Source organism: Maniola jurtina, chromosome 7 (assembly GCF_905333055.1).
Source record: "Maniola jurtina chromosome 7, ilManJurt1.1, whole genome shotgun sequence".
Lineage (NCBI taxonomy): Eukaryota > Metazoa > Arthropoda > Insecta > Lepidoptera > Nymphalidae > Maniola > Maniola jurtina.
In genome coordinates this window covers 1,532,575-1,553,084 of record NC_060035.1, presented here as the reverse complement: position 1 = coordinate 1,553,084, position 20,510 = coordinate 1,532,575, and the positions used below count along the sequence as shown (strand labels likewise).

At 38.0% G+C, this 20,510-nt stretch overlaps 1 protein-coding gene across 2 annotated transcripts in view; it reads right to left on the bottom strand.

The window, feature by feature from the left end:
* The window catches only part of LOC123866949 (four and a half LIM domains protein 2), a 209,174-nt gene extending 206,276 nt beyond the window's left edge, over positions 1-2,898 (bottom strand). For both annotated transcript variants that reach the window (XM_045908757.1, XM_045908751.1), the window contains exon 1: positions 2,531-2,898. In XM_045908757.1, the coding sequence (XP_045764713.1) occupies positions 2,531-2,578 (48 nt within the window). In that variant the 5' untranslated portion in view covers positions 2,579-2,898. The remainder of the gene's footprint in view (positions 1-2,530) is intronic.
* Between the last annotated feature and the right edge of the window lie 17,612 nt (positions 2,899-20,510).

Here is a 20,510-nt window from a genome sequence, read left to right as displayed (position 1 = left end):
GATTAGGGTTTATTGTTATGACAATATGAGTTTGGCTATTTATAGAGAGAAACGTTTTAGGAAAAACATCTAACTTTGTGTCATGTGTACTGAAATAAATTAAATATTCACTAATTAAGAGAATCGTCTAGTTATAAATTTTCATACAAAAAGCTATAACGTTTTTCTCGTCCCCGTAAATGCAGTCCCGTTTTCATAATTTATAGAAATGTTGTAGATTTGATGGAGAACTATGCTCATACGTTTTAATTTTAAAGAAATATAAATTGCTTATGTCAAAAGTTACTAGCGCCTAAATATGTAATCCATATTTTTGACCTAAAATCTTTCTTGAGTATTTTTATTTTTCTAATGTAAGTAAACTAAAATACTAAAAAAATAAAACGTACGAGCTTAGATGGTGTATAACTCGTGCGCATTAACATGTCACCTGGCTCGAAAACAACCCTCCTCCCACTTCCAGCCAGAAGAGCCAAGTGCCATGTTAATACGCACGGGTAATACTGAATCTAATGAGACCAAAATTGTTTAATTTTTTAAACGTTTGGAAGAGTAAAAACGTTATCACCCGAAACAATATTTCGAGAATATAATGTAGGCAAATGCCTGCTGGACTTTAAAAAAATTTGGAAATATTTACAACTAGACTCTTCTCTTAAGTACAAATTTTTCACTTAATGCGATGAATAATACGTGAAGTCAGGAATTATACATTATAAAATCTAAAAACATATAGGTATAAGAAATCTAAAGTGTACAGATCTACATTCAGGAACAACCAAGGTTTAGAACAATAATATAACAAGTGTAATTTATAGCACCCCCGACAAGTGAAGGTTACAGTAACTAGAAAAGAGCTCATAACTTTCAAACGGCTGAACCGATTTTCTTGGATGATAGCTAAGAACACTGTCGATCAAGCCATCTTTCAAACAAAAAAAACTAAATTAAAATCGGTTCATTAGTTTAGGAGCTACGATGCCACAGACAGATACACAGATACACACGTCAAACTTATAACACCCCTCTTTTTGGGTCGGGGGTTAAAAACATAAAGCATGCCATAGTGACTCATAGCAGCTAAACATGGAATGGGTTCCGAGCAAGTTCCGAGAGGCAAAACAATTTAAACTAGAGGTGACCGACAATTTAATAAGTGGTTCAATGATTGCTGCCACTTCTACAACTTAACTGTAGTCTACAAAATATCCATCACACTAATCATCGAATTTATAATATTATAATAATACGAGAAAGTGTCTGTCTTTTTATCTTTTCATGGCCTATCCGTTTAACTGATTTTGACGTTGCATTTTGCCGAAAGTACAACTACCTGCTACATACATCCCTGACTACGGGTTTTATAGGAAAGAACATCAACTTATGATTCGTAAAATGCATCTATCACCCGCTCCAGTTCGGAATGCCTTTCTAACGAGAAGAACCAGCAAGAAACTCGGCGGTTGCTTTTTTTAAGCATCTGTTTTTTACATACCTAGTTACATTGCTTATGGTGTCCAAGGTGTTTCCTACAAGTTACTAATTAGGTATCTTGCCATTTTATTAGAAATTCATACTTAATACAAAATTACGTGTAACTTTTTCGATCCTAATAAATAATCAATGAAATTTCTCCTACTGTGCTAATTTAGGAAATGCAATTTCTGACCTAACCCAACTGGAATCAAACACAAGACCTCTAGATTATAAGGCCAACGCATACCAGAGGGGTCGTTAAACAACCATAACCATAACAGCTATAACAACCATTACCATACTTGTTTACGGTTGCAACAACTGATACGTTTCACGCGGTCAAATCACTTTAGTTTTGTCTCCCTCACTTAAATATTCACCGTCTCTGTCTACAAGAAGTTTGACAGAGGTCGCCAAACTTTTATTTTTAATATTATCACTTAAACCTGGTTATGTCATACTTATATTTATCTTATAATGCAAATAGGGTTTATGAATACGTAGACGCCATTTACCTTTTGGATTTGTGTAAATAAATAAATTAACCTATGTTAAAATGTTTTCGTAAATTGAAAATTGAATGAATAAGTGAAAAATTCTTTTATTATAAATCAAGAAACACAAAACATTAAAAAACGCAACTCAAACAATATAATTCAAAATAAGAAACTAAATAATATAGTTTCAGAAACCTTTTTACACTAGAATTCAATTAATGTCACTCCTTACTCCTGTAACTTAATTATTTTGACTCAAGAGAGATAAAACATTCAATCATAGACTGTATTTTTTACATAAACATTATACCTAAATATAAACAAGTAACCTAAGGTGAGGTGAACATCTGCTGCACAAAAGTAACGGCCAATGCATTGCCAGCTTTTTAGGAATTTGTTTACGCTCTCCTTGAATGCTCTCCTATGTCAAAATTTGTAGTAACACCGCAAACGCAAGCTGATCGACGAGCATATTTTGCTTGTGGAAGAAATTTTCCGGTAAGTAAAACAAGTTAATTAAAAGACTTAAAGCATCGAGACATTATAAGAACACTAACCGTTTCAGAAAAGGCGCTCTTCGGCCTCCTAGCTGGTGTCCCGTTCATACTGATAACTTCAACACAAATCAAAACAAAATCAGCCAATCGGCACGCACTAAAACTTTTTCACGGACACTTGTTGGAATGAAGTTCACTGTCAAACTCGGGCATCCAAACGACTTCGCAACTTTACTGTTAATCCTCGATACCGGAGCATTGGATTTGGCTTTTCTAGTTTTAGTTTTGAGGCGCTGGAAACGCAAGGAGCGTTGTTCCACGGCACTTAATTTAATCGATGACTTCATGCAATTACTTGTTGATAAGTTATCGAGTGTTTGAGAGTTGGAAGTGGTTGAGGGGAACGCGCGACGGGCCTTGCCTACGGTTCGTTTGTGACTGGCGTACCGGCAAAGTAGGTAGCTGCTCCATAGTCTGCACTCGGGCCGCTTTCTGACGATCCAAATGTTCCAAGCCACACGTTGTGCCTGCATTTTTTACACGCCTGCTGTACAATAGCCTAACATTTTGAGGTTATGTTTTGTATAGGAGTCCACCCATTGTAGGCACGGCCGATCCGTCGCTCCCTTTTTTGTTCAGTTTGTATACAGACGAACCATTTTTGGTTCACTGTTATTGACATCATTTATGTTGGATAACCTGAGCTTTGTGTGGGAAATCTAAGGCTGCATCTTATCAGAGTATGGAGGAACCAAAATTACCATCACAGAAGGATTGTCATGATCAATCCAACCAAGTTCATGCTCCTGCTGAGACCATTAATGAAAAGACAATTTGATCGAACCAGAAACTGGTCATCAGATCTTTAGTATTTTTGGTTGAACCAAGAAACCTAAATCTCCCACAGACTATCCAATACGATTGTTATATTTTGGTGTGCTAGAAAATAGAAATTATTGTCAATAATCAGCAACAACCAATTCGTTTGTCGGTCAATACTCTTATGGACACGTCACACGACCATTGGATTGAATGGTGTAGCACCAATTTTTATAAAACCCAAATTTACTTTAAGAAACTGCATGAATTTCACTATTTTTTTCTGGTTCTCAAACTAAGTAGATGTTTTGAAAAACGATTGCCTTCCCGTAGCTCTTTGCTCTTGTTTACTTAATACATTAACCGTAGTAGATACATGATTCACTTAGGAGATGTTTACATTCTATATTTAGGCAGTCGCCTTGGTAATCTGCGCCTGCGACGCTGACGTCACCTCGCGTCGACATTTTATCTGGCTGATACAGGATTGCAATTACTGTACTGAATGTTATCGCAACCTTCGTAATAATCACTTAAGTACACATTTTTTATGTACCTGAAGCCCACGACGCCGTCCGCGTGGATTTAGATTTTTAAGAATCCTGTGGGAACTCTTTGATACTCCTGGACAAAAAGTAGCCTGTTACTTTCCAGGTCTTAAACTATGTCCATATTGCCCAAGCGAAAATTCATGTCGATGCTCCGTTGCGACGTGATTGAAAAACAAACCATCAGACCAATAAACAAACATTAATATACTTTGGTAGTAGTGATCCGGTAAAAAATTTAAGTTAGCCTTTGACTGCGATCGTAACGTAGTAAATTGCAATGCTGTCTAAGATGCAAGCGGGCTAACTTGGAAAGGGTATGGCAGTTTAATAAAACCCATACCCTCCGCGGGTATGGGTACCCGCGGAGGTATCCCTCCTGGTCTGATCTGGCTTGACCATTTGGAACGGCTTTGGCCGTGGTATTTGACACTCTAACAGCAAAAACGTACCGTCAAGCGAGTTGGCTTTCCAACCGCGTAGAAACGCGCCGCCCATGAACATTTGCAGTTCCAGAGGAACTGTCAATGCGTTGCCAGCCTTATCTTTTACAGATCTCCTCATTTCTGATTTGATCACGTAGAGAAATTCCAAGCACAGCTTTCTCTATCGCCCGCCGAGTGCTTCGGAGCTTTCGTTAAAGATACTAACTAGATTATGTCCACGAATTTATATTGTGTTCATTTAGGGTTTTTGATCTCATGGATTTTTTGATTTTCCGGGAGAAAATAAATAGTCTATGTCCGTCTTCGGGTTACAAGCTATCTATATAAAAATTCGTCAGAATCACAGTTGCACTGCATGTAGTATTGTCGGTTTACGGAAATGATCAGCCATAGTAAGTGAGCAGTTTAATTCAGTTATGCTTGGTTTAGCTTTGTAGCTTGCGACGTAAACCAAAGTATGAAAGATCGTCGCACCTATGTTGATGAAGCTAAACTAAGTTAGCTTAGCTTAGCTCGCAGTGTGGCCTGCGCCTAATCCCAGAAGTTATCCGTGCAGATAAATGGTTTCTACTCGTACCTTAACGATAAAGTATATACGTTTTCTGCATGCAAGTGAGAAATTTTGTATCACCTTTGGGTTAATACCATAATGCAATTTCAATTGCGATTGCAGTCGCATTTAAGTTGAGTAAATTGCAATGTGAAAGATTTATTTTCAAGCAAGCCTCTGCTTTTAAATCGTCGGTAATATAAAATTTATGCTGATTGCGATTGCGTTGTGCAATTACACACGTGGTCATAAAAATATACTCTTATCCGGATTGGAGCGAAAAACATGCATCCAATATCAGTTTAACTTCTGCTAAATGAATTAAGTACCCAAGGAAAATTATAGGGTTAAACACTACGCTATGATTATTCCAATGCGCTATCATCATTAGACGATAACTACTAGGGCTTTGGGGTCATTTCAAAATTCAAACCATTCAGTAATTTCAAAACAGTTTCTCGATCTTTTCGCCTGCACAAAGCGTTTTTCTCTACCACTCATACAGGGGCTGGTTGGCGCGTTCCGCTTTAGACTGCATCATCACTTACCATAATAATAACCGATATTTTATGCTGCAATGAAACTGTACATCAATATGGTGGATTCCCGATAGAGTGGGTTGTAAAAGGAAGCGCACGTACTACAGGTATTACTTTCACCGTTTCATTTTTAATATATGATAGTGATTGGGTATACTTAATAGTGTCAGAGAGTACTTGTTTTCTTATATTTGAACGGTTCCGTACTTTAAAAGGAAAAAGGAACCATTATAGGATCACTTTGTTGTCTGTCTGTCTGTCCATCTGTCAAGAAAACCTATAGGGTACTCTGTACAGACAGATAGACAACAAAGTGATCCTATCATGGTTTCGTTTTTCCTTTTTCATATCAAAAACATAGGATAGTTCTCGCTTTTTAATTGAAAACAAATAGTTATTTAATCACACTATAATATTATAAAGGAGAAAGTCTGTATGTGTGTGTGTGTGTGTATGTTTGTTACTCCTTCACGCAAAAACTACTGGACGGATTGGGCTGAAATTTAGAATGGAGATAGATTATACCCTGGATTAGTACATAGGCTACTTTTTATCCCGGAAAATCAAAGAGTTCCCACGGGAATCAAAAACCTACATCCACGCGAACGAAGTCGCGGGTATCAGCAAGTTAAAATTAAAATCAACGGCGCGGCGCTAGAAAACAGCTCCATTATTTAACTCATATAAAGATTTAACTATATATCTAAGTAAGGAGCTTTAATAATGTGATTTCGCTCAATAAAGTTCTAGATTTATAGCGCAGTGACACCATATATATCTGCGGCTGATTCCCGATGGATAATATATGGTGCCATAAAAGGAGTACCACGTACAGACGATATCACATTCCATCGCGTATTGCCAATGTAACATAAGGCCTGATTTATTTCACACCTTGCTCTTTTCGAGTCGTGCTGTGCCTCGACGACCGCAACTATGCCCGCAACCGAGCAATTATACTAATAATATACAAGCGAAAATTTGTATGTGTGTGTGTGTATATTTACTCCTTTTTGCAAAAACTACTGCACGGATTTAGCTAAAATTTAGAATGGATATAAATTGTACCCTGGATTAGCACATAGGCCCTTTTTATCCCGTAAAAATTCATGGTTCCCGTGGGTTTTATAAAAAACGCAATTCACGTTTTAACATCTTCACGCCGCTACTGAACCGATTTGGGTGAAAATGGAACGGAGATAGATTATACCCGGGCAAAAGGCTAAAATCTTTGCAAATGTGCACTGTAGAGTCCTGAGGAAGCTTTTGTTTTGGAGCAAGGCGGGCGGTAGGTCCATGCTGCACGTCGTACCTTATAATTTGTCTAGTTTAGCGGGTTAGGCAAATTAAACTTTGCTGTTCCTTGTATAAATAATCATGAACTTCCGCAAATTAACGTCTGCTTTTACGTAACACAGTAATATATAAATTGTACCGACTTCAATTCTTACGACCGTGTCTTGTTTATACAGGGCGCGCTCTAATAAACTAAGTCGACGTTAGATGGATTTGAAGTACACCATGACTGACAATACATTAATGTCCAGACGGGGCACGGACTTAACGGTCACAAGTTAGCGTCCGAGCCCCATCCGGACCAAAATGCATTGACAATTATTGTCCGGTCGCAACACGGTTCTGTACGCGAAAATGCACGGCGTTAAATAAATCATCCCTTATGTACCTACGAGTTTCGTGCGATTTATTCATATTAACTGGGGACTTGGGGACTGCATGACAATGGTGACGCGTGCACTAAATTCAGTGCATCAGTGTTTTCAGCAAGAGGTCATCATTATAATCATCCCATCGTCGGCTCGTGAGAAAATCTTGTAAGTACCTGAGAGTTCTCAAAGTCTGCTAATCCACACTGGGCCAGCGTGCAGCGTAGAAGACTATGGCGAGGAAACCTTTTTCATTTTGAGAGGACATCTGTGCTTAGTAGTGGCCCGGTAATGCCGATGGCTTGATCATGGCGAAGGGCAGGTACCAATCAGAGTCAGCTGTCAGGTACCAATGTCACCTGACAGCTGACTCTTTATAATAAGAATACTTATTAACTAGGGTAAGGTTACGATGTCACGAACAGGTCTTTTTTTACAAGCAATAAGTATCACCAGATGTGACCATTATGTTTCGCGTACGCTTTTATATTGCCCGCTTTTGCTTGTCATATCTTTTTGGAGACGATAATAATAACGTAGTTTAAGGAGGCAAGCTCATACTCGCACTTTTATATCAAGCTGTTCAAATTTAATGTTTCATTTCTATTTTCTACGTATTTTTTTATAGCGTTCATGGAAAATGTTACTTCAAGAAATTGGCATGTAGACTAGTATCACAGGGGCGCATCCCCCATGGCGATTTTTAGGGTTTCGTACCTCAAAAGGAAAAACGGAATACTTATAGGATCACTTTGTTGTCTGTTTGTCTGAATGTCTGTCTATCTGTCCGTCTGTCGTATCTGTCAACAAAAACTATAGGGTACTTCCCATTGACCTAGAATCATAGTTGCCAGGTAGGTAAGGAATAAATCTGAAAACCGTGAATTTATGGTTACATCATTAAAAAAATTTTAAATGTGTTTCAATTTTCAAAGTAAGATAACTATACCAAGTGGGGTATCATATGAAAGGGCTTTACCTGTACGTACATTCAAAAACAGATTTTTATTTATATTTATGTATAACTAGCTGATGCCCGCGACTTCGTTCGCGTGGATGTAGGTTTTTAAAAATCCCATGGGATCTCTTTGATTTTCCGGGATAAAAAGTAGCCTATGTGCTAATCCAAGGTATAATCTATCTCCATTCTAAATTTCAGCCTAATCCGTCCAGTAGTTTTTGTGTGAAGGAGTAACAAACATACACACACACATACAAACTTTCGCCTTTATAATATTAGTGTGATAGTTTTTGATTTATAGTGCATAGTTGGAAAAAATACCTGAGTACGGAACCCTCCGTGTCCGGTTTTTTTTGTATCGATACAGGTGCGCGTGGGTATGTTCAACGCGACTCAGACATCTGAATTCTGAGTACTGGGTGTTAAACTATCAATATCGTCTCGTGATCCTGGCTTCATGATATTACTGTCGTGGCAGGGTAGGGTCTCAGAGGGTCTCAAACTGCTATCAATCTACATAACCGTGGGCAAAGGTGATGAAAAGGTGCACGGGACAACGACGCATAGCTACTCGTACTGTATTGCGTCATTTTTGACCCCCCGACCCAAAAAGAGGGGTGTTATAAGTTTGACGTGTGTATCTGTGTACCTGTCTGTGGCATCCTAGCTCCTAAACTAATGAACCGATTTTAATTTAGTTTTTTTTGTTTGAAAGGTGGCTTGATCGAGAGTGTTCTTAGCAGCTATAATCCAAGAAAATCGGTTCAGCCGTTTGAAAGTTATCAGCTCTTTTCTAGTTACTGTAACCTTCACTTGTCGGGGGTGTTATAAATTTTTAATTTACACTTGTTTCGGCTGTATCGCCATTTACTACTGTATTGCTGCAAAAAGTCGCGGTGGGCGACGTCCCTTAGGATAGGGTGCCGTGACATATTTTTTATTATGATGTTAGAAAGATCTACCTAGTTATCAAAATAGATGCCGAACTGTATAGAAATATGAAATTTTCTCGTTTTGTCCGTGCTCAGTAGTGGGCCGGCGATGGGTGGAGGCGATGATGATGATAATGATGATAGTAAGATTTAGTTATCAAAATAAGATGACCAAGTAAAGCGCAATTATTTTATTTAAATAATATCTGCCAATCGAGGTAAGTGATGTTCGTCTAAGAGAAAAAAATTACTCAACGCAAAAAGTAGCCAAATGGCTACTATTGTATTTTTGCGTATGACCGCAGTTCTAATTAAATTACAAAAAATACACAATTATAATACCAATCACTTAGTAAATAAGGGTTAAATTAGTTTGACGCGTTCTGATTTGTTTATGAGATACTTAGTTGTACGTAGAAAGTCTCAACGTCTCGACTTTCACCATCGGAACTAGTTTGAGCTTTACTGGAACTAAGATCAGACCGAAGCTCGATTTACTGCTGATCTAGATTCTTAGAAAGTCTTTGATTTATTTTCTAATGACTTTATGTATTACCAGCGACCCGCCCCGGCTTCGCACCGGTAGCATATTACGATTTTCGTGAGGATCTCTAATTTTTTTGAAAATAAAATATAGCCTATGTTATGGCCCACTAAACAAACACCTTTTCGTTATAGGTGTTACCGACAGTCCTCTGTGCATGGGCCTTCATGGAGGTCGATGAAACACCGACGCACGTGCTCCTGGAGTGCACGGGCCGGGCGTGGCAGAACAACGAAAACGCCATTTGGGATCCCCAACCTCACTTCATGAAGCCCCAGGCAACCTGGGTGGTCTACTCGGCTTCTGGAGCGAGCTTGGATGGCTGGAGTGAAGACTTCGGCGCGGAGGAGCAACGCACGCACAACAGACGGAAACGTTTAAGAGCGGAAACCAACCCCGAGAGAGAAGAAGAAGAAGCCTATGTCACTCAGGAATAATGTAGCTTCCTACTGGTGAAAAAATTTTAAAAATCGGCTCTGTAGTTCATGAGATTATCCCCTACAAATAAACTTACAAACTTAACCTCTTTATTATATTAGTATAGACTGTATAATATAGATTGCACATGAATACAATTCCTAATTAAATGCATAATTATAAATTACTAGCAGCAGGTACTTAAAACGTTATGTGAATTAGCTAGATATATCCCAGACCGAAAACCACAAGTTCTATCTTGAATGATAGGTCTGGAACAAAATCTATAACCGATATCAAACACCCTGTTAGCAACAAAATATCTCTTTGGACAAGGCAACATGTCTTTGTATGACTTCAATTTCTCAGTTGCCTTTATTTGCTAGCAAATAAAATTATGCTTGACATTTCTATGTCGTATTTCAAATTGCACATTGAAATAGAACCCTTATTGGATGCATTCAAGAATAATATTTATTTACCTGCTACCTACTTAGGTAAAATTATGTACAGTACAGTCTAAGTTAAATAAGTTTTTTTTTCATTTACTGAACAGCTTTACCTTCGCATATTGTTGCACATACACACACAGACACACATACACACGAAACTTGAATTTGAACACGCCACGGTTTTGCGCCGCCTGAATCCAGCGGCTCTCTGCGACTTGTTTGATGTCATCTGTCCACCTAGTGAGGGGTCTACCAACACTACTCCTTCCACAACACAGACCTAAAACGTAGACTTAAAAGGACTAAGCCTTTTGAGCTAGTGTAGTTATAGTGTTAGTGCAGTGTAAAGAACACAAGAAAGAACAAAGTGAAAATTTTGTGCTAGTGCAATATAATGAACACAAGAACAAAGTGTCATAAAATAATAACTAACGATAAACTAAGAAATATGTCAATGGACGGACTATATATGTACTTTTATAAGTTTAGGTTAACATAATATTACTTATTATTAGCTTTACTCGTAGGCTAGATTGTAATCCTAATAAAGTACTGCTGTCAGTACTTTATGGTGATTTAAAAAAAAAAACTACTCCTTCCGATGCGAGGTCGCTATTCTAGCACCTTGGGACCCCAATGTCTATCGGTTTTTAGGGTTTTTAGGGTTCCGAACGCTTCATCGAGCTATCGCTTCGATGAAGCGTTCTCTAAAGATTTTTAGACAATACCGCCTGGCGCCCGGTGCATATGACGTAAGTGATTATCATGCAGCCGACACGTTAGTAGGCGCCGGTCACCTAATGACTGTTTTTCCAAAAAATTACACTTAAGCAGCATGAATCAGGCTTAGAATAAATAAAATATCTAAAAGTCGAAACATTAGCTCATCATATGCAGTTCGTTGCACCTAAATCCAGGTCTTTAACACTATTCATGTAAAAAAATCAAGTAAATCCGTTGCTCCGTTGCGGCGTCATTGAACGGTAAACCAATATACCACAAAAACCAATAGGTATACCAACAAAAAACACTCTCGCATTTTTTTTTTAATTTTATTTATATTTACTAAACTTATACAGGGCATTTTCATTGCATTCAGTGCCACAAAAACCACAGTCGGTTTTACCGGGCACTGCGGCACTTACTGCACTATTTATAATAGTATGGGTAGCGAGGTAGTAATTAGATGTTCCCCGCGAATTTGTGTGTTGCACTGGCGTAAAACGGCCTTAACTCCATTTGGTAAAATATTCACACATTCTCGGAAAGTCACCAGTCGCCTGGCGCCTCGCGGTAACAATATGCAGCCTGAATAACAAACGCATGGTCGCTCTATATTCCTCCTACATCAATTGGATGCCATATTATAACTAAAGCCCATAATGTACTCCTAAAGTTGCCTGCCAACTAACGAGGGGTGAAGCGGACATGTTGAAACAGTTTCAAATCGCCTCAGTAAGAAAAATCCTTTAAATTTTTCTTCAAATAAAAACCAAGAAGCAAAACACAAAGAAATGAGCTTTTGTTTTAGAGATACCACTTTAATTTAAATTAATGAGCTTTCAAAACATAATATTAATATACAACTCAAACCAAATACAAATGGCTTAAAACTTTAAGTTTTACTGTAATATTTTCAATAAATGTAATATCAAAATATGGTTAAGTATCTAAAAAAACGTTCAAAGCTTACTTTTTACGATTTTTGTGACGTGGTAGCCAAAAAGACACAACCGCGGGCCTTTCACTATCGCGAGCTGAGGTTGGTGGAAAGCGGCCGAATTTCAAGTTCCACGAAATTAGCGCTTTTTCAACTCACCGCTGTTTCATAACACCTCGCTCTCCCATGAATAGTTTACGAGTGACCTCGTACAAGCAATTTGTCCTATGATAAATTTTATATAGGTACCCATGTTACAACTTTCCAATTTCCATTAGCTAACTAACAGAATAGTGAATGTTACTCGCGAAGATATAATTAGATTAGAATCAAATAATTACAGTCAAACTACTAGCTTAACTTAATTCCGGAGCATTTTCATCCCAGCTAATACAATACAATACAATGCAGGTAGCGTAGACCGACGTGATTGTTCTAATGGGACCGGCAAACCGCAACTGCCATTCTGCAAGCCAAATTGATCAAGTATGTACGTGTGTGTGTACTAACTAACCAGTCCTGAATTTGCTTGGGTGAAATTTTAGAAAATCCTTTCTCTGTCTCAACTAAGAAAATATTTGGGGGGTATTTTTGATGAAGAGATGCAGGGTTGGAAGTTTAGAAAACGATGAAACAGTTTGAAAGACACATTTTTTTGTATAAAATGGGCTCATCAATCAATCACAAATCATTAATCACGAATCACAATTAATTTTTAGTTTAAAATTGTTTTTTAAATTTAAAAACTTTCGTTTTAAACATTTACCTAAGTATTTCAAATATTATTTAAAACAATGCCAACCCTGGAGAGAAGCATGATACATGCTTTATTTTGAGTGTCTAATACCTACAGTTTGTACGATTGTTATTTGCCAGTCATTCAGTTTCTCATTTTATTTAGATGATGTCCGCGAATTCATACACATAGATTATAGATTTACAAGTAGGTTTAAAAAATCTCATGGGAACTCTTGGATTTCCGGGAACAAAAGTAACCTAAGTCCATCTCCGGGATGCAAACTATGTCTGACCCTTTCGGGAAAATCCGTTAAACAGACAGACACATTTGCACTTATAATATAAGTACGGATATGGAATTTTGATGTGTTTCTATATACTGTGTCGTAGAGACACATTTTTGTCAGTATATTATAATATTATGATATACATATAAGGCTGGCGGGGTACTCCTAATAACAGCATTGTTTGTATGTCACAAGTATCTTCAAGGCGGGTTGAGCGGCCATATTGGTACACACTAAAGGAAGGTGGGGTAAATGAGTCAATGTTGAGCTTAGTAACACTATATTAACCTTTTCTTCTCTATTTTCTTTGCGAAGGTTATATCCCACGTTTTATTAAATTTTATTCTTACGAAGGTTTTCTTTATTTGATAAGGTATTTGTTTCAGCGATAAATAAGGTTTTACTGTGAACTAATTGTAAACATAGTTTTTAATAAATTGTATATTGGATAGAATACATATGCTAATTTGGGGATGAGAAAAGTATGTGGTATGCTAACTAAAGCACTTGCGTCATACAATACTAATATCTGACAAGCTTTCATTTTACAAAAATACCTACATATTTTTGTACGTGAAGGTTATGTCTATCAGATTCATGTAGTCTGTGGCCGTTTTTAAACTTTCAACGCGTTAAATTGTTCAATGGAAACAGTTCATCGTGCATATACATAGAGTAAGTCGGCCAAATATATTGAACCAACTTACCCTACCACTAAAGAGTCCGATTTTTAGTAGCCATCGGTTGACTTTACACCGTGAAAATCAGTCCGAATTTTGATAGAAAGTCGTCATATGTACGTACATTCCATCTTCTTCGCCGTTGAAAATCGGACAAAATCGGATCGAGTCTGCAAAAGTTCTACACCGACTTTAGAAGGACCGTTTTTGTGCGAAAGCCGATTTTCGCCGATTTTAATTGGATCGACTATCGGTTGGCTGCGATACCTCTAAATGCAAATTCGAATTTGAAAATGTGATCCAGTCACGTCTTTCTCGTTTGTACTATGGTAATGGGGTAAACCTAAACAGCTTGCATAATTCGCTGGAAATCGACGAATTTGATGTCTGTGTAGGTATTTGAGCTGATTTTTTTTAAATTCTTTTTTCCTGATAGAAAAAAGGCGTGGCACCCAAGAATCAAACCAAGCTAAAGATGTAAAGTTTATGATAGCGCTCACCACTGCAACAGAAAATTCGTCAAAATTTCATGTTTTGGCCTAAGAGGCCCTGTTTCTTTAGTTTCTTTAGATTGCCTCTATTTATTTTGAACCTAGGTCAAACCATTACTGTTAACTGCAGGGCTTAATGCAATGTATGCCTAATGTCTCTGTAGATCGTGGATCATACCGTTAGCTCGACCGCACCAAATGCTGCCAGGCTGACCTAGCCATCCCATAGCTACTGAAATTGTACCATTTCTGATTCTATATTATGTAACCATACAATTGTTACGGAATTAGGAATTCTTCTTCTTCTCTCTGGGCTGGTTTCCGCACTTAAACGTTTCCGTCTGTTGTGCGTGGAATTAGGAATTATGTTTTGTTTGTTAGCCGGATATGGATTTTGCTCGGATCGGAGCGTTAGGGTAGAATGGTAGCAACATACAACGTCACGATCGCAATCACCTCTGATTTATTGAAGCTCGCTCACTATGTATTCTTGCAAAAGAATAACATAAATTCAATCAATCACAACAATTGCGATTGTAACAGTGATTGATGCAGGTTTTTCGCAATCGAACGTGCTCGATTATGGTAAAATGATAGCTATAATGTCATGATCGCAATCAGCTCTGATTCGTTGAGGCTCGCTCGCTATTGCTACAATTGCATTGTTACAACAAGAATCCATAAATTCAGCTAATCACAACAATTGTTATAATTGATGCAGGTTTTCCGGAATCGACCTACGAGACTTTTTCTGCAACTGGCTCCTCGTCTTCCTGCAATTTTTATCATCATGATGAGTTTAGGAGTTTGTATCTACTGAACGTGCCCCAGATATGCAATAAATAATTTGAGTAACCACCAAGATAAAAAACACTCTAATTACGCCCCAAGTTAGGTATAACTGGTATGGTAGCCTGTAAACTTGTCAAGATCGAGCCTTTATTATGAAGTTAGTGAGGGAGGAGTTTTTTAAACTTATTAAAAAAGAACCGTTGAACCGAGGCCGGGAGAACAGCGTCTAAACTTAGTGAGAAAAACCTCTGTAAAATAAGTTTTGTATTTTCAGTTTAACTTTTCATAATTTCACTTTTTCTTGAGAAGCAGCTATAATAGCTCGCAGGTTTCGTTTAATTTTAAATTAAACAGACAAACTTCGTAAGAAAACCGACATAATATCTCGGCAAGAATTTTGAGATACCTATTTTAGAAATTGATCAATTAAATAACAACCCGTGTATGTTACACGGGTTGTTATTTAATTGACCAATTTCTCAGTTTAGTTAAGTTTCTTGGAAAATTAAATTGGAGAAAATACAGTGTCACGTACTTCGTAAAAAAAGAATTTAATTTCTAACACCAGCGGTTTAGGCTGTGCAGTGTGCATTGATAGATCAGTCAGTCAGTCAGAGAACGTACTTAAGTACCTATTATTAGTGATCATATTCTAATAAGAATTTTATTATAGTAGCTATGACATCACATATCAAAAGATTGGACCTGAAAACTTCGCGCAAACAATACAGTACCGGATGGGACCAAACTGTTTTTTCCTCATACTGATTCATACTTCATAATACATCGCTAATATTGTTCATCGGCCTTGATGCTGTCACGTATGCTTATTTTATTAAGGTGGTTGAACATTTTCAATCTATAAGAACTCTTGCACAAAACGCACGTAACTCTGAAAAGACCAACAAAACAACCAAACCAACAAATTCCTGTAAGACCTGCAACGCATCGGCGCTACCTCCTGTGCTGCAAATGTTCATGGGCGGTGGTTATCACTTAGCATCAGGTGACTCGGCTGCTCGTTTACTCGTTATTTCATTATTTAAAAAAAAAGATTTTTTTAAATAAAAAAGAAGAATTTAAAAAAAATTCGCATCACTCGTTTGACACTTTAATTTAACAAGATGCTTTTCTCAATACGAAGCGATGGAGTTGTTCTCACTCGAACACTCTTTAGCGCCTTAGCTATATGGTTGATGACGACACGCATGCAAACTTAAAAAAAAAGCCAGATTAAAAACTATTTTCAAACTTTGTGAGATTTTTCTTCGTGATTTTTCACAGGCTATTTTAAGAAAGATAGCAAGTGTAAAATTACTTAGTTAATATAAAAGGATTTTCACATGATTTTTCACATGCTTCCTGTGAAAAGGTTCATGGTATTTACTATTTACGTAGTTGATTGTATTTCATCAGTCCGTTTCGTACTAAAAAACGTGATAAAGGTAAAACATTTATTTCTACTAAATTCACTACTTCAAGTTAAAATTACTCGTAGTAACATTGTGAATAAGTAAACAAGTTATTCGTAATAAGAAAAGTAAACTACTTAAAACGTAATAAACTTAATAAGTAAACGTCCCTTTGTTTACCGAGTCTTAACACATAATGAATGAAGAGCTAACCTTGTTTTGCTCCAACTTAGAATGGAATGGTTAGATTGTAAAGTTGATGAAAGGAGATTGGAGACGATTTGCATGTTAAACAATGCACTACTAACTACTATGCTCACAGAAACGTTAAATACATTCTCTAGGGTTATCACTACAACTTAATGTACTAAAATCAAATTTTACCGGTCAAGTGCGAGGAGGGTTGCATACGAAGGGTTCCGTAATCCGTACCATCGTACAAGACACTTGTACTTTTTTTTAATTTGCTCGGTGGGTGGTCATTTTGTAATTCATCATCTTTGTTTTTTATTATTTGTAGTTATACAATAGAAACACACTCACTGCGCTCTACTCCATCTAATACTTCAAGAGATACAGCTCTGCTTAGACAGACGAACGGGCAGGCGGATGGACAACCGAGGCTTAGTAATAGGGTCCCGTTCTTTGGCGCACTTCGGGTACGGAACCCTAAAAACCGATCCGATTATTTTGGCAGCCCTAGACGATGACAGCGTCAAGCAAGTGAATAGACATGGGAACGGACAGTACAGTCCGTTGCATAGAATGCAATCAATTCAAGCAGTCCGACTTCCGAGAGCTGACACCATGTCACTTGATGATCGTGCATTATGATATTACGATGCTATAATATCTACTCTTGTGGCTATTAGGAGTTATATATATCATCTGTTTCCCTATGGTTCCAGTACAAGGCTACTATGATTTAGGGACCTCTTTGCTGTCTCGTTGCGTTGGTCTAGTAGCATGTACGATTACAGATGAGGCTTTGGATTCTTGGGTTGGGCCAAATACATAGGGTATAGTGCGCGACAGATTGAGATGCCAACCGGAGTCGGAACGCACTGCACACCCGCGTTACCCCGCTGCGGGTGAGCGCGGGTGACATGCGGGTGTGCGGGGTGTCCCCCCGCCTGATAGCCCGATTGCCATCTCAACCTGTCGTCTATATAGGTACACTGGTATCATCTGTCCTGATCCCAACATCATGGGGGGGAACCCCTATGGTTAGAGATCTTAATTTTGCCTACTATGATTTAGGGATCTTTTTGCCTGCCTCGTTGGTCTAGTTAGCATGTTCGACAGTCGATTGCAGATGACGAGGTTTTGGGTTCAATTCCCGGGTTGGACTAAAAATTGGTTGTCTGTAAAGTCGGTTTACTGACGATAGTTGAACGTGACAACAAAGGCCGATTGTGCTTCTTTGTCGCTCGTTCCGCGCTCTCGCTTGCACTTCAAGCCTTACATGAAACGCCTCAGAGCTCGCTCTGAGGCGTTCCATGCGGCGTTACCGAGGTAACGCCACATGAGTCATGTTTTTTCGTGCGGCTCTATCGAATTATAAGACGTTGTCACGTCAAAATATAGTTATGTACTTACACTATTTGATTTTTCTCAGTATCTACTAGCCCAAAAATAGGAAGTTAGCGGATTTTCAACCCTGTAACTGTGCTTCGGAGTTTTACACCGACTACAGTCCTATCCACACACATCAGTGATCATTTTGACGACCTCCCTGGAACAGTGGTTGACGCTGTGGACTTATTAATGGGAGGTCCCAGGCTCGATTTCTGGCAAGGGAAATTTGGGATTTTCTAAATTTTCTCTGGTCTGATCTGGTAGGAGGTTCGGCCGTGGCCAGTCAACATTCTTAAAAACCGTGCCGCCAAGCGATTTAGCGTTCCGGTAAGCCAAAGGGATATGAGTTTAATAAAAACTACCATACCCTTTCCAACTGCAGCATCACTTACCAACAGGTGAGATTGCAGTCAAGGGCTAAGTTGTATCTGAATAAATTTATTTTTATTTTTTATAAACAAATAGTTTCAGTAGCGAGAGTATCGATTGCTATTGCTTGATGAATATTAAATTACCATAATAGCACAGCTGTTGGAGCAAGAAAATGATGCTATTTGTGAATGAAATCATTGCGATGCGACCCGCCATTAGGCACCGAGGTCTATGATAATGAGTTAGGATGGAAACATACTTACTAATCGACGGCGACGGTCCAGAGCGGCGCGTGGTGCGTTATTGAAAATGAAGCTATTTATGAATGAAATCATTTTAATTAGAGGCATTAGATAATGAGTAAGGATGAAAACATACTTACTAATCGACGGCGACGCCAGCCCGTCATAGGCGCTAAAAATGAAAACAATTGCGCACGCATCCTTGAGTAAAATTACAAAAGGCATACATATTATTATAAACAAATATGCACTCACTTCGTTTGTAAGCCACTAAGGAAAAGTTTATTCGTAAGCCAACCATCATCATCATCATCATCAGCCTGTGGAAGTCCACTGTTGGACATAAGCCTTCCCTATAGAGCGCCACCACACCCGGTCCTCAGCCTTCATCATCCAGCAACTTCCCGCCAGCCGCCGCAGTAAGTCAACCAAGTCATAATAATTAGGTATTTTCTATGATCAGAAACACACTAACAATATATTGAATAGTATTAGATATAGTAGAGAGATTAGTTGTTGAAGTACAAGCTGCCATACCTCATAGAAAGAAAGAATGAAAGAAAATGCATTTATTTGTTGTTGTTGTCACAGACACAAAGCATATACAAATGTAGGTACATTTTCGTCTCTGACACCACCCCAAATGAGTGCACAGCTCAGCACTATGTCTTGCATCACATGCGTTAAATTCAGGACGCGGATTTTCAGCTGTGATCCGGAGTAGCATGTGGACAGGGGGTATTTTCCTCCAGGACGAGCCCAATGGGCGTCTTCCAATGTGTGCTGAGGATGGCCACCGATGTCTTTCCCAGGAAATCGGGTATCTTAAGAAGATGTTCCTTCCGTTAGCAAAGAAAGATACGTGGCGTGTTTTAAGTATGACCGACCCACTATCGTCCGGCAGGTATCACATACATAAATATACACATACATACAGAAACAGCGGGAGAAAATGACCTACTTCCTTTATAACCAGATTAATTTCAGTCTTAAGGTTTCAATGAATCGGATACACGATGCCAGCACTAAATTATGTAAATTAATACGTGTTTACATCGGCCGGCCTATGTCATTATGAGGCAGAATTAGCTATGCAAGGTACATAGGCCGGTAATCGCACCCCCTAACTACTATGTACATCAAAACTGTTTTAATTCAAAAACACTTAAGAAACAATGAAAATAAAATACAAATATTTAAAAAGATCTTCAATTACATGAATAATATGCAAGGTGCTACTTAGCTGATAATGTTAGTAACATCCCGGCAAACTGAGGTTAGGACGCTAAGGAGTAAGGACCAATGCCGATGTGTCAATGCTACTTATTACTAATACAAACAGCTAACATAATTACATATTTACAAACCAAGGTAGATACTATATGAGGAACCTATAAGATATGTATTAAGGACGGTCGGTCCTTTATATTGCCGTTTAAGGACTTTATAAATCGTTCGCAATTAAAGTTTTAATAAAACTGTAGCGCTTAACAGTTTCCGTCAGCGAAAGAATCACGACGTTGTAAAGCACCCATCGTATATTATTGTAATAGTGCCCATTAACTTACTTTATTACTAAAGGCCGTTTAATGTGAAATTACTGCAGAGAAAGGTACTTAAGTATTTAACTTTATATATACTGAGTATTTTAAAATAAACTCTTATCACCCACTTGCCTTCTGATACCTTATTAAACGGTATAAAAGCGGATAATAATATGTACTACCTATAAACTATTTTTCTTTAACTGACTTAACAGGGCTTTCTCCGTCACTTACTCCATACAATCGTAGTTCCAATTTCATTCGAATATTAAGGAACCAAAGTCCATGAAATTTTGCAGACATATTCTAGAAGCTAATATCTGTGTCTGCGGTGTTTTAGATTTTTCTAAAAATATGTAGTTTTAAAATTAC